The sequence below is a fragment of the Carettochelys insculpta genome, chromosome 5, assembly GCF_033958435.1.
Source record: "Carettochelys insculpta isolate YL-2023 chromosome 5, ASM3395843v1, whole genome shotgun sequence".
In the NCBI taxonomy this organism is placed as follows: domain Eukaryota; kingdom Metazoa; phylum Chordata; order Testudines; family Carettochelyidae; genus Carettochelys; species Carettochelys insculpta.
The window spans coordinates 28,926,312-28,940,909 of record NC_134141.1 but is presented as its reverse complement, the minus strand read 5'-3'; the positions used below and the strand labels follow the sequence as shown (position 1 = coordinate 28,940,909).

At 42.2% G+C, this 14,598-nt stretch overlaps 1 protein-coding gene across 5 annotated transcripts in view; it reads right to left on the bottom strand.

The window, feature by feature from the left end:
- The window catches only part of RIC1 (RIC1 homolog, RAB6A GEF complex partner 1), an 83,600-nt gene that overhangs the window by 45,876 nt on the left and 23,126 nt on the right, over window positions 1–14,598 (bottom strand). For all 5 annotated transcript variants that reach the window (XR_012645651.1, XM_074994866.1, XM_074994869.1 and 2 more), the window contains exon 3: window positions 12,236–12,312. Coding sequence is in view for 4 of the 5 variants with exons in the window: in XM_074994866.1 (XP_074850967.1) it covers window positions 12,236–12,312 (77 nt within the window). In the remaining variant the exon portion in view is untranslated. The remainder of the gene's footprint in view (window positions 1–12,235; window positions 12,313–14,598) is intronic.

Genomic DNA, 14,598 nt, shown 5'->3' with positions numbered 1-14,598 from the left:
TGGTTTTACTATTTAAATCACTTTGACCTTTAAACCATAAATGCATGCTGCTGACAGAAGCAGGAAGGAATGTTCTGTGATGCCACATCAGCGGCTACTGCACTTCTATTCAAATTCTAAGTAACGGCAGTGATTTCACACCAGCACATTAGAGGGGTGAAAACATCATCCAAAAGCCAAAGAACTTGTCTATGAGCTTATGAACACATATCTGAAGAACTCTACCTGCATTACAGTGCAAGCTTTGTTACCTACCATGCATGGAGAACAGGGGTGGGGGTTGCTGGTGCCAGTTAATCGTATGTGCTGGTCACATAAGCTTTTTAACCAAATGCAAAATATTTAGATGAAATAACATTACTGTACACTACACCTTAACACTACACTATTACTGTATACAGCAGTGTATGTCAGAGGTGGTACATCAGAGGAGGGTACGTCAGCAGAGTCTGGGGGTACTTACAATTTTTTAAAGGGGTACTTTATTTAAAAAAAGTTGAGAAACACTGGTATTCAGTACTGTAATTTACTGCTCCTCTATGCCTCAGGGCCAAACAAGCAAGTGCTGGAATATTATGCCAGATAGCTATCATAATTTTTCAACTGAAGGGGGAACTGTACTGCCCTCTGTGGCAGATGCTGGTTAACCAAGTTTTCCAGATATTAAAAGAACCAGATAAAGATTTTACTCTATATTGCATGGGGGGAGGAGGGGGTGCCCTCTTGCTGTTTTTGGTTTTTACTTCTTTATACGGTAACCAGTGGATACAAAGATTTCTCTGTTTTTATCTCTCCACTGGGAATTCAAATCTTGGCTGACTGAAGGCCTGGCAGAATGCTGACATCACAGACACCACAAAAGAAATAAAGTTGGGTTTTAGTTAAGTTAGTCACGAGATGATTTTCACTGGCACATAAGGCAGGAGTTCAGCCCTGCCCATCACCCGCCATGCAGCTAGGAACAAGCTGAAAGCCATGCTTCCTGTGGATTAACAAAAGACCAGCTACTGCTACCAACGATCACCTAAACAGTAAAGCTCAGCCTCTTAACTTATTTATTAATGAAGCTTTTGTAGGGATTTTTAAAAGTATCAATGGTGCTTGGACCATACATGGGGTCAAAATTTGCCATTCCTCCTTGGAAGGGTTGCTGACAGCTGACATCCACATCCAGAATCCTAGACAGGTAAGACTGGAAAGGATCTCCAGAGGTCATCTAGTGGAGTCCACCCCCTTGCTGAGCCAGAAACAAATACACCTAGACTAACCAAAACGGGTGTTTTTCTAACCCATTCTTAAAACCCTTCACAGAAGGGGATCCACACCCCCTTCACTAATGTACTGCAGTACCTAAGCACATTTAAAGTTTTTCCTGCTATTTAATCCCAGGATGGCCAACCAGATAAGGATGAAGAGCCACAAGGTAGAGTAAAAAGAGACACCCATTATATATCTATGTTTATCTATATCATTTTCGATATAGAGAGAGACATATCTATTTGTGTATGGACAGATACGACTAAATGTGGCTCAATGCCCTCCCATTCTGCAAGAGCCAGGCACCCCCAGCCTCCCGCTCTAACCCAATCCCCCACTCCCTCCCTGAACCAGGCACCACCAGGCCCACACTCTAACTTAATGCCAGTGACTCACCAGAGCCACTGCCACCATCACTATGCACTTCTCCCACTAAGCGGCAAGGCACACACACAGAGTGACAGACGGCACTCCCAGCGTGCAGCTTTGAGGAGGAGCTGCATTTAATGGCTCAAAGAGCCATGGGTTAGCCATCCCGATCTAATCTAAATCTCCCTTGCTATAAATTTATGTTATTGAAGGTAGGCGAAGCAGCAGACACAGAAAACAAATGATCACCATGCTCTTTATAACGTTAGCATATTTGAAGATTTATGAGGTCTCACACACATCCTACTCTTTTTGTCAAGACTAAACATTCCCAAATTTAGGTTTGTTTTATTTTCTAAACCTTTACTCACCTCCTCTAGACTCCCTCCAATTTGTCCACATATCCTCGATCATCTTTGATCTGCCTATGCTGATGAAAGGGGGAGGGCTGACCTAGGAGAGAAGGACTTAAAAGCCACAGGCTAGGCAACTGGGGTAACTAGAGACCAGGGGACCGCAAACAGGGGATTCTGTAGTAGGGGAGTCACCCTTCCTCTCTGGGCTCCCTTGTGTTGAGTAAGATTTCTCCTTGGACTCCTAGGTGAGAAATTAGGCCAATTCTGGCAAGCAACATTCTCTGGCAGTGACTGTACATGAAGTCTCTGTCTTCACTGGTGCCAACACCAGCGACACCAAATGTGGGCTCAGGATCTCTGGTCTTCTCGGCAAGGATGCTAACAGTGGTCCATCTGTCCTGCCACGATACCTAATACTCGCCTCAGAGAAAATGGCTTAATCTCAAACTGTTGGGCACCATTCTTGGTGGTGGCCCTCCAGGTTATCTGATCTTCCATCCGCCTCTCCCAAATGTCATTGTCCACATCTCACTTTTACTGAGGTGTTCTTAAGGATGTCTCTGTGGCACCTTCTCTGCCCATTACAAGACCTTGCCGCGATCCACAGGAAGCATAGAAAATCTGTTTAGGCAGACACAACAGGCATCCTAATCACACAACCAGACCATTGTAGCTGCCTGTAGGCTATTGTTGCCTCAATGCTGAAGGAATAGTCTCAGCAAGGATGCTAACAGTGGTCCATCTGTCCTGATGATACCTAATACTCCCCTCAGGTTCCTTTCATGGAATTTCTCCAGATCCTGCATGACGTGTTTAGGAGTCCCAGCTTCAGTTCCATAGAGCAACACTGGTATGACTAAAGCTTCGCAGACATTGATCTTGGTCTGTGTCTTGATGTCACAGACAGCAAAGAGTTATTACCTCATAAATGTCCATAAACTGTACCGGCACTGGAAATTCAGTGGTGGATTTCATCAATGTCACCACTGCAGGATAGACAGCTTCCAAGACAGAGGAAGCTGTCGACATTTTCCAGCACTTGGGCATAAGCCATGAAGGTTGGGTTGGTTAATGGTATGGCAAGTGTTGGCTGAAAGAAAACTTTGGTCTTTTGTATGTTGACAGTCAATCCTAACCTGAGGCAAGCCACAGCAAAAATGTTGACAACTGCTTGGAATCCATCTTCCAAAGGAAGCAATGACCTCAGTGTGGTCAGCATACAGGAGTTCTACCACTGCTGATGATGTGGTCTTGCTCTTGGCACTCATGCAACTCGGACTGAAGAAGCTACCATCCACCCTATAAGTTTATTTTGACTCCACTTGGGAGATCATCTCCAATAACCTGGAGCACAGCTGTCAGGAAGGTATTAATAGCATAGATCCACGGTGTCCAAAACAATCACCACTCACCACATGTGGCAAATAGGGCACTGCTTTGTGGCAAATGAGGCTCTTGGAGCACGGGGCAGGGACAAGAGCCCAAGACCCTGCTGTGGGGCCCTCACCAGAGCATGTGGCCAGAGCCCAAACCTCTGTCACAAGGCCCACCACCAGAGCACAGTGCTGAGGCCAGAAACCCAAGCCCCCGTTGTTGGGTCCCTACTGGAGTGCACCACCAGGGCTGGAGCATGAGCCCCTGTGGCAGGGTCCCTGCCAGAGTACAGTGCCAGGGCTTGAGCCCCTGCCAGAGACCGGCACTGAGTCTACAATGCTGTATCCTGAGCATCTGCCACAGGGCCGCTGCTGGAGCATGGCACTGGGGCCAGAGCCCCTGCAGTGGATCACCCACCAGTAATGGGCGGTGCAGGACAGAGGGGTGGGGAGGCCTAGGCAGGGGTTTGGAGGATGCATAAGTCACGGCATGGGGGAGGTAGGGAGACCATGCTACCCAGCTGCCCAAGACCTGGGCTTGCTGGAGACTGCTCTGCCCGGTTGCCCAAGGACTGGAGCTGGCTGGGGACCACAGCTGCCCAACTCTTTGAGCACCAGGACTGGGGCCTGCATGTGCTGTGGCCATGCAGCACAGGGTGCCGGCAAACATCCAGAGCCCCACCCCATCCCCATTAGTCTATTACAAGTGCAGTGCACCAGGACACACTGGCTTTTTTTCACCTTTGGGGAAGAGGGAGACCCACACATATAAAATCCATTAAATCCTCAAGTAATTATTAGTGCTACTTGTGCAAGCACGTCTGCAAACAGCTGTTTAGGTACTTGCTCCCTGTTAACAGAGCTATACAATTTAATTCTCAAATTGTGGCAAATGTGAATACTGATACAACTTTTACTATGACTTTCCTACACAAATCTGGTCTTCACTTTGAAAATTCTGACATTTGCCTATGGCAAACTAGGTATGCATTTTGTAGTAACAGCGAGCCAAGATGCTAAACAGTGAAGCTGAGAGTACCTTGCTCTGGGGGAGCCTGGCTCTGGGGAAGGGAGAGAGCATTTATTTAAAGTGGGGCCAAATAAGGAAAATACAGAAAAGCAACAACCACAAGTGTGGCCATCTTTGAACTCCTATCGGACCCCACTGGCATACATGATATCATACACCCCTGTTTGACTCCAGTACTTATGTCAATATGGTCAGCTGTGTAGCCATTGTTGAGTACCACCCCGTCTCCACTCTTCTCCTGTCATCCAAGAGCTTCCTAAATGCTGCTAATAAGTTGTCTGCAGCACTCCAGCAGCAGCTTTAATCAAAGGCAGCAACACTGGATTAACTAATGGACAGATTTTAATTTTTTTTTTGAAAGTAAAGCTGGCCAAGGGGTTGTCATAACCAGAAAATGCACAATGTAACTATTGCGTATGGGTAGATTTGGATGTCAGAAGGCAGTGAAACACGTTTTAACAACTAAAATTCCATAACTGTCAAATCATAGTTGGTCCACAGATGGTAGAGCCAATTTAGACAAGAACAAGCGAAGTATTGCCCTTAGTAGGCTAATTAGCAAATACCTGCAGAAAAACAAATGCATCTCCAACATGAAAGACTAAATCTTTGCAATCTTGCCGTTTGTGGAATTTTTCATGCTTGCCAAAAGATGTCCTTTCCACAACACCTTTGCAAGTTAATAGGATGCTTCAGACATTAAAACCGTCTTCAGAGACAGGAATTGCAAATAAAGCAGTCACGTCATAGCATCATCTAATTTGCTTATAGTATACATAGACAAATCGCCACCCAACCACTTGTGATGCACCTGCTACTCACAAAAAATATTACAAAAGGCCAACTCACGTAAGATTGAACCTGGTGGCACTGACAAATTATACCATTTTTGATTAAATGTTTAAAGATGATTCAGTGTCTGTCAGCATAGACCAGGCATAATTATTTTATAAGCAACATTTGAATACAGTTTTCGCTGGTATCTACATTAAAAAGTTACCTCTCACTGCCACTTCATTGTTTAGTATACTTTCTGTAAAAGGTTCTGAAAAATGTTTGGCCTCTAATGCATAAACGCAACAAAACAAGTTCAATCCAACTGAAACATTTCCAGACTAGATCACTGCCTAGACTTGAAAACAATTCTCAAAAGTCATGTTAACCAAATGGTACCCAGTCCACAATATAGGCAGGAGTATGGCTAAAAGTTTTTAAAGTGAATTTGTAGCAGTCTTTTCTAGACTAGGTGCTTTTCCACAGGATGCCACCTCTAACAACATCACTATGAACTGGATTTGACTGTATATAGAGGAAAACGTACAGTCAATAAGTATATTTCAGAAAACTAGGCTAAGTCTACTCTAGGCAAAGTCTGATATTGAGTCTGTTCTCATGTGGCTATGATCTGAAGAAGTGGGTCTGTCCCATGAAAGCTCATCATCTAATAAGTTACTTTGTTAGTCTTTAAAGTGCTACTGGATTGCTTTTTTGTTTTCACTAGGCAAAGTATGTTGACTGCAGACAGGCAATTCTATAATTCTATCCATGGCAACTGCATAACCAGAATAGACATCTCTCTTCTCTTCCCTACTGAAGAAGGAAAAAAAAAAAAAAAAATCAGTCCTGTAGCATTTTAAAAGACTAACAAAATAATTTGTTAGGTGACGAGCTTTTGTGGGACACACCCACTTCTTCAGAGTTTCTCTTGTCAATATCCCTTACTCCTCATGTCTTGCGAGGAGTACGGGGTTGACTGAAAACCCTGACAAGTCTATTTTGTACATCCCTCCCAGACATGTGAAAATCGAGCCCCAGAAGATCAGCCCTGAGTGGGTTGATCTTCCAGACTAGTGTAGATTTAGCCTTTGTTTGCTTTGTAGCTTTGACAGGTCAAGCTCACTGAAGACACCAAAAATTCCTTATATTTCTCCATTCCACAAGCTCCCTGGGAGCCACTCTCCCATTTCCTTTACTTGAGGGAGCTCCCTGTAACTCTCCCATCTGTTCTTTTATGCCTGGGGCTCTGTGTGCACTGCATTCCTTGGTTTCTGTGCCCCACTCATACTAGGGTCCTGTATTCTCTGCCTTCCTGCCAGCGGCTCTGTACGCAACCCCTTTCTCCACGCTGTCCCCTCCTGTACCCATAGGGAGGGCTTTATCAGCTAAGTCTCTCTCTCTCTCTCTCTCTCTCTCTCTCTCACACACACACACACACACATTCCAGAGTTCTCCAATTTCTCTCATGAGGAGTATGCACACCCATTGAAAGGATGTGAGTGCCCCCCATTTACTCCTCATGGATTGGGTCTCTTTCTTGCTATTTGTTACCTTTCCCCCACGAAATGGGCTGTGTCTTCCTTTCTCCCCATACCAGGATTTGTCAATTAGTCCTTGCTATGAGTTGTGTCTCCTCACTGGGGTGCCCTATTCCCACCCCCATGTCAGAAATGTGTGGGCATATGCCCTTCCCCTTCCACCTTACCTGAATCCGTTCGGAATGTTGACATGTTAAACTCTATTGAGAGGAAGAGTAGAGATGAGATAGGGGCACTATTAGGCTGGAATGTGTTAATGGGCATCAAACAGTTTGATGTACAGCCAGTTGAGACGGTGTTTGCACTCAGCTGGGTTAAACAGATGTCAGGAGTTCCTTATGTTCTCTATTTTCAATCTTTTGTTCATGTGATTTCCAAATCAGTAGGATGCTCAGCACAGGTTCCAAGAACATTCACTGAAAATTTGGGATTTATCATATGTTGTGTCAAAAGATCTCACGCTGCATACAAGTAAATCCTATCAAGTTGAGCGTATGGACTCGCAAGCCAAGGCAATTAGGGTTTCACAGACTGACACATAAGGTAAAAAACTTTTTGGACTGTCATGTGCTATCAAATACTGATAGCTGATCTACATTTAGTTAAGCACATAGCATTAAGCTGATCAGTGAAGAATAGCAGCCTATCTGAACATATAACTAAATCACAGTCCAGTACTAAATTTACTTCCCCCCAAAGATGCTTTGACTAAAGTATGAAGTAGTCAAATAACTACATACTACTTCATTTCTTTGATAGATGCTGATATTTTATGGTTCAAAACTCAAACCTCTGACCATATTAACCTCATCCTACTGAATCAAAGAAAAAACACTGACTGATAAAAGGTAACAATCTGTATACACTCTACCTTGCTAAAAAGACAGTAGTAGTGGGTAAAAATTCTCAACTCGGGGTCTAGGACACCCTGGGTGAGCTGTGAGCAGGTTTCAGGGAAGCCGGAATGCAGGGCCAATGATCTGCTGGGGTACAGGGCAGAAAGCTGAAACTGCCCTGCCACCAGGGGCCACAGCCTAAATAATTCAGCTCTGAGATGACTCCAAATGCCCTGCTTGCTGCTGATAATGCTGACCCTAACTTTTATATTCAGAAAAAACAGTTACTGTAGCCATGGAGTTTTTCTAGATTGGGGAAGGGACTCAAAGAAAAAAAAGTTCAGAATCCTTGCTCTAGGTTTTCTAGTTAAAGCAGAATATAGACGTTAACATTCATTTAGAAAAACCTTTCATTTTCTATTAACCTCCTCCTATCAAAATTCTTTAAAAAAATATTTAGCACGCCAGTGAAATTACAAGAACGTTTCATTTTTAACTAGTTCTCTCTCTCAGCAAATACACAGGTATCCAGAGCTCCTTAACATCTCACTAAAATGTTGGAAGTTTTTATGCTCTGTGGCTGAATTTTGTTTTTAGTATTAAAAGATGACAACATTCGTGCACTGGTACATTCTCTGACATGGATTTCTGTGATTGTCTCTATAACTAGAAGAGAAGGAATTTTTGCCATGGATTTTAAAAATTATGCAGTACAAGGTATGCTGAACATTTCTGCAGAATTCAGCTTTCAGAAGTAGTAAAAAGTTAAATCAGCTCCACTCTCACCATTCATGTTTCTGTAGCCAAAAGCACTGCTACTATAGGGTGAAACTCTAGTCCGGCACTCTCTCGTCCAGCAACATCCATAATCCAGCATGATCTCACATAGCCCGATTTTCACATAGCCCAATTTTCACATACCATGGGTGTGGCCAAATTTCCTGTGGTCCCATAAAGTTTGTTTACAGCCACCAGTCCTGGTCCTCTGTATTCTCTGCTGTTATTTGGATGTACTTTACTCCTAAATGTCTTGTAAGAGCAAAGTGAGCAGTGGAAATGTTGATAATGCTGCTAGACCATATTGGCCTCCTGTGGTCCAGAAAATTCTTTTGTTCAGCAACAGTCTGGTCCCCAGAGTTCTGGACTAGAGAGGTTCAATCTACAGCACAGAACTCATATTTGCAAACTGATCTCATGAAAAAAGGAAACCGTAACCGCTAATAGGCAAGGACCACCTTACTAGAATGAAGTGATTGAAGAGAACCAAATTCCTTTCCTAAGTATGTTTCATGGTTAAAAAAACTCAACAAACGTTCCTCTGAGGTGTCACATGGTATCATGAACCTGAAGATTCCTACACTCCAACAGCTAGATCTCCTGCTAATGTGTCACTACTCTTTCCCCCATTTACCCTACAACCAAGATGTCAGAGTGAGACTGACATATGTTACAATAATTAGATTAAAACAGTAGTTTTAATTTTACATATACATGCTCAACTGAGATTTTAGAAAGTAGGTCACCCATAAAACACAAGAGCACAATTCTGAACAGGTTCTTTTTATCAATAAAAAAGAATATCCTAGCATAAGAAGTCACCTTCAGATGTTAAGAAACCTGACAGAGATAAATGCTGCCTAAGTTAGTATTAAATTGGTTGTCATGTGTTATGGTCAAACGCTGTACAAAATGCACGTTCAGAGTAATGACTGCACTGTGGGTAGCAGGGTTGAACATCTAAATGACACTGTTGTTGTGTACCTGTGTTTCTTCCCTTTACACTCTCACTGTGCTTTGGTATGTACTTACTGTGTTAAAGAATTCCATCTGAGTTCGCTGAAGTAAATCGTTCTTCAAACTGTATTAGCAATTTTTGCCATTTAATGATTAAGCACCAAGAACATGAAACTAAGTAACTTACAGAATTGTACTAAATTGAGAAAAGGGATGTTGGAGAGCACTGGCTCTTTTTCTGCATATAAGAGTTATTAGATAGTGACAGATCATTCATAAAAACTAGCAAAATGTTACCTTGTGGTTGCTCAGAGCTTCATACTGGGTCTCCCAAGTGAATTTTGCAGTCTGAATGTTCAAAAATGATGAACACTTACACTGGCATCACCATCACAGAGACAGGGCTTGGAAAGAATTTTAAAATAGCTTGCATCTTTCCTTTCAGGCCAAAGAGCAGGGATAAGGCAAGCACTTCTCCATTTGCACAGGATTCTGTGGATGGAGATCCAAGGCTCAACCCTCTTTCCCATCAATTTAAATATTTTCATAAAGCCATTGGGAGTAAGCTTGAGATGTCATGATCAGTGACAGACAATACCCAGCTTTACATCTTCCTTAATTCAATACAAATATCTCCACAGTCATTCTTCTTGGCAGAGATAAACATCTGCACAAGACGCAGATGGCTGAAGTGCAAAACAACAAGTTAGGAGTGTGGGTGGAGAAAGAGTACAACATACAGAAGACGTAGCAACTGTAGAGGTTTTCCCAGAGATCCAAGACTGGTTGGGAATTCAGCCTGAATCAACAGATCTAGGTGACTTCAAGGCTAAAAATTAGCTACCTGCATCACTCAGACTGCTGAAAAACAAAAATCCAAGTAATCTGGAAGTCATATTTAACCAGAATCTATTTAACACACATATTAATTAAATCTCAATATGAAAATGAAAAGCGATCCCTGAAAAAAAGTCATTTTAAAAATTAAAAATACAACTCAAACATGCAGAATAGCACTATGAGCCAACACATCAGCAAGCTATTAGCAGCAGTTGCCCAAGTACCAAACAGTTTCTAATCCCAGAAAGCTGATTTATGAAAGAAAAGGTGACGGAAAAGGTGCTCATCTCGTGATAGTTCTACATTATATACAGGTCTTCCCACAAGCTGTTTCTTGGGGTGAAACAAAACAAGATCCAGGAGTCTGAATCCTATAAAAGTATTCCTCCCACGAAATGAAGCACATCACAGAAAGGCATTCAAATTTTGATATCTACACATCTCCATCTCTCCAGGAACAGAGTCCTGACCAACTACATGGGAGAATCAGAAAGCAACTATACATAGAGCACTGTTCAAGCACAACCAAGATAAAAAAGACAAAACACAAAATATGCTAATCACATTCATTACAGATTCTAGAACTTCATGTGCTACTTATAAATCAAAGATTCTCACAAAAAATTAATCTCCTAGGCTCACACTTGTGTGAATCTTTTGTTCAGTTTTATGAAAAGATATGCTATGTAACAAGATAAATGTGGCATTTATTTGTGAAGTATAAATAGCTCTAGCAAATTGCAGAAAAATACAGTCATGAAAATAAAAGTAAATTCAGCTGTCTGAAGAGCACAAATATGCACCACATGGTAAAGTTTCCACTCAGCCAAGTAAGAATTCATTTTGAAAGCCTTTAACACATTTGCAGCTCTGCTCCTTTTCCTACTGGCACTGAAAAATCAGTCCAATTTCTCAGGTGTCTGAAAAAATGTGAACACCTGGTCTCCATGTTGCATTTAAAACTAAAAAGGCTTCTATTTATACCATCTTTAAAGGGAAAAGAGCACTTTGACAGTTGCACAAGGGGCATTGCTAGTAGGGTAGAAGTCCCTGAACTGTGGAGTAGGAAGGAACAGATGGGGCAGCGCAACTAGGGCTCAGACCAGCCCCCCTAAGAAGCAACACCACCCAGTTCCAGTCCTGGTCCCAGATCCCAGTTGTGGTCCCAGCTTCAGCACCCTTATCCCTGTCCACATTCCTCCATCCGAGAGCCATGGTCCCAGCCCTGATTAGGGATGGGAGGTGGAGGGAGGACAAAATATTCTGGGCCCCTGCACTAGGCAAAAGTGAACCAGTAGGCACCTCATAGGTGGCTACTTAAGTCAATGTAGCTTACACTGGTCAGGGATATGAAATAGGCACCCTGACTGATGCAAGTTACTTTGCCTTAAGCTCTGTCTGCACTGTGCTATGTCAGTAGAAGATGCTCTCCTATCGCCATACATGACAGTGGCACAATTATGTTGACAGACAAGAACTCCCCTATCAGCACTGTGACCTTTTATCACTTGCATTACAGAGGTGCAGCTGCCCCTATGCATCTGTGCAGACATAGTATGGTCACATCTCAAGAGCTGCTCAAGACAGGCTCGTCAAAAAACAAACCAGTTTCATCAGGGTCCCGCTCCTTGGTTTGGGCTGAACACAGAGAGGCAGGTGGGTGGGGCGCGGCTTGAGCCCTACAGCAGCACAGGAGGGTTTGGAGGGCAAAGGCTAGGCAAGGGGAGAGGTGCTGGAGTCCCAGGGAAAGGAGACTGGGGTTGAAAGCAGCCACAGAGCACAGGGATGTCTTGGTGCCCTAGACCTCCCCCTCACTGGACAAATTCTCTTTTTGGGACCTGACAGGTCTTAAGCATGGCAGATAAGGGAGGTACAACCTGTACCTTATCTGTGCATAGAAACCCAAAGGTTTTCCACCACCTATATCTCACTTCTCCACTAAACAGCCCTCCAAAAGTTCTAGGAATTGTTTCCAGTGAGCATTAAATTATCTCTGAAGACACTTTTGCATCATATCTAGTTCTATTAACATTTTTAAAGACGTTCTTTGTAAAGAATACATTCAACATAAGTAAAATTATTTACTGTAGCATACATTGCAAAGAGTAAAGCTTAAGCTACTTACTTGGGATACACAGGCTCATAGAGAAACTTGTCCCTTGAGGATGGAATATCGAAAAATAAAATGTATCCATTTGCAGTCTGAAAGAGACATATGTTGCTGCTTTTACAAATGTTGTATTTGTATGCATATGTAAAACACACAGGAATTCCACTCAGAACAATTAAAAAGTCTCCAATATTTTAAAAACTAAATAGTATATCCAGTAAAAGAAACTTGTATCAGTTTCACTAGTGTGGTTACTACAACATGAATGTGTGTGCTATTTAAGACAAAATATGGTTGATCATGAACAAGATGCTTTAAAAAAAAAATCTTAAAAGTCAGCCAATTACATGCAAAATGTTACAAAAGAAAGTTATACTGAACTACCTAGAAAGAACGGTGCATTCCTGGTAAAAATCCATAGTACTCATTAAAATACACCTCAAGGATCGTTTCTACCTCAAAAGACGACACGAAATGCATACCACTGATAATTATTTTCCTCTTTAAATACAGAGATCAGAATTCAGACCATAAAGGAGCATGTCTCTGATTCTTAAAGAGATATTTTCATTTAAATGAATGTGAATTTGGGACCTAGGCACTTTTGAAAATCCCACTAGGTTCCTATCTGAATTGTTAGCATCTAAATACCTTTAAAAATCTGGCCTAAAGAGCCCACAAAAGCATGTAGAACAGACCAACTGCTACAGTAAACACCAGTGTAGCACATCCTCAGCATCTCCAAAAATGAAAAAGAGATGGTATGCCCAAACTCATTGCCACATCACCATAATTCAGATTTGCCTTTCCAAATAGCAGAAGACAGGTCCAAACTATTTTAATGGTCTATTCAACTAGCAGACCTATGTTAATAACTGAATAAACATTTAGTTAAGACTAAACTCATCCAGTGCCTACATTAAAACCAAGTCATCCAGCCAAAGACTTCTTACTAAATGTTTAACAAACTCATAGATCAAAAGGTGTCCAAGGTGAGGGATGGGCCCCTTTGGGGGAATGCCAGGTGTGAAATTTCCTAAGTGGGGGGTGCAGCATGATCATCTGCTGGGTCTCAAGCTCATCCACCTCACTGAAAATGTTGAAATATGTTACCAGTTTAATGTGCGTGCATTTACATTTATATATCAATTAATAATGTTATTCTACATATTTTCTTACATGTGCTGAAACGGTTTTTATTTTCTTTAAAAATATGAAAAACACAAAATTTCCCTCAGTTTGGCTTGCATTAGACAGGTGGAGGGGCGGGCTGCCATTTGCAAGGACAAAAAGTGGGGCCTGATGTAAAAGGTTTGCTCACACCTGATCTAGACTAGTGGACAAATACATTTAAACTAAACTAGGTCTCATTCATTTTTAAACAGGATGGGCATCCACCCAAAAAGAGTCCAAGGGCAAGAAGTGGAGAAATATGAAAGGTTTCAAATTTCTTTCCAAAGTTGGTTTCCTGTTTTTCAGCTAAGGAACCAAAAGGAAAGCCTGCCTTTCCACTTTCATTTCACCAGCGTGGATACATTTTTGCATCAGAAACTTAGTGCTTTTTAATACATTCAAGCTGAGTTTCAGCTTTAAAAAAATGTGTATGTCTAAAATAGATGGGATTCTTCAAGGTAAATACTTTTCCTTCTTCCAGATGATCTGACCTTTACAGTTAAGTTTCCATTTATTTCAAGCCACTGTGCAACAAAAATTGAACTTCACCGCACAAAACCATACAGAAATTTATGCATATATTTTTAACATCTATATAAAAAGTTCTCTGTTTAGCTCCTGTACAAATATTTAAACTCATCAGTATCCTATCCAGATACTGTAAAGTATCTTCCAACTGACATTAACATACAAAGGCTTGCTTCAATTCCATCCTCAGTACAAACTGCTATCCGCAAGAAGTTTTACTTCTGAACAGTACATCAAATGCCGTCAATGAAGTTACCTGCACAGTGAAGGAACTGAATATTATTACAAATTTGTTGCAAGCAGATCATCATAATTATTCAACTGGGCACCTACTTTACATGAGCCAGGATAGTTCTACACTGAAATACTCCGATATAAATTACCACACTTTAAAACTCTCCAATACCCTGCCCTCCCCATCAGGGAGACTTGCCCCTTGCTCCACTCATCCAACCCCATGCCTCAAGGTCCCACCCTGCTCACGGCAGCCGCCAGAACAATGAGCACTCCCCATCTTTCTCTCTCTCTCTCACACATACACACGGAACCCCAACCTCTCCTCCACTTACCCGAAGAAGCCCTGAGCACTCTCCTTGCCCCAAGGCACCTAGAAAAAGATGCAGTATCTCCTCCAGAAAGAGAGTGGGCTTCACATATGCCTGATGCAGGTTCCAGGG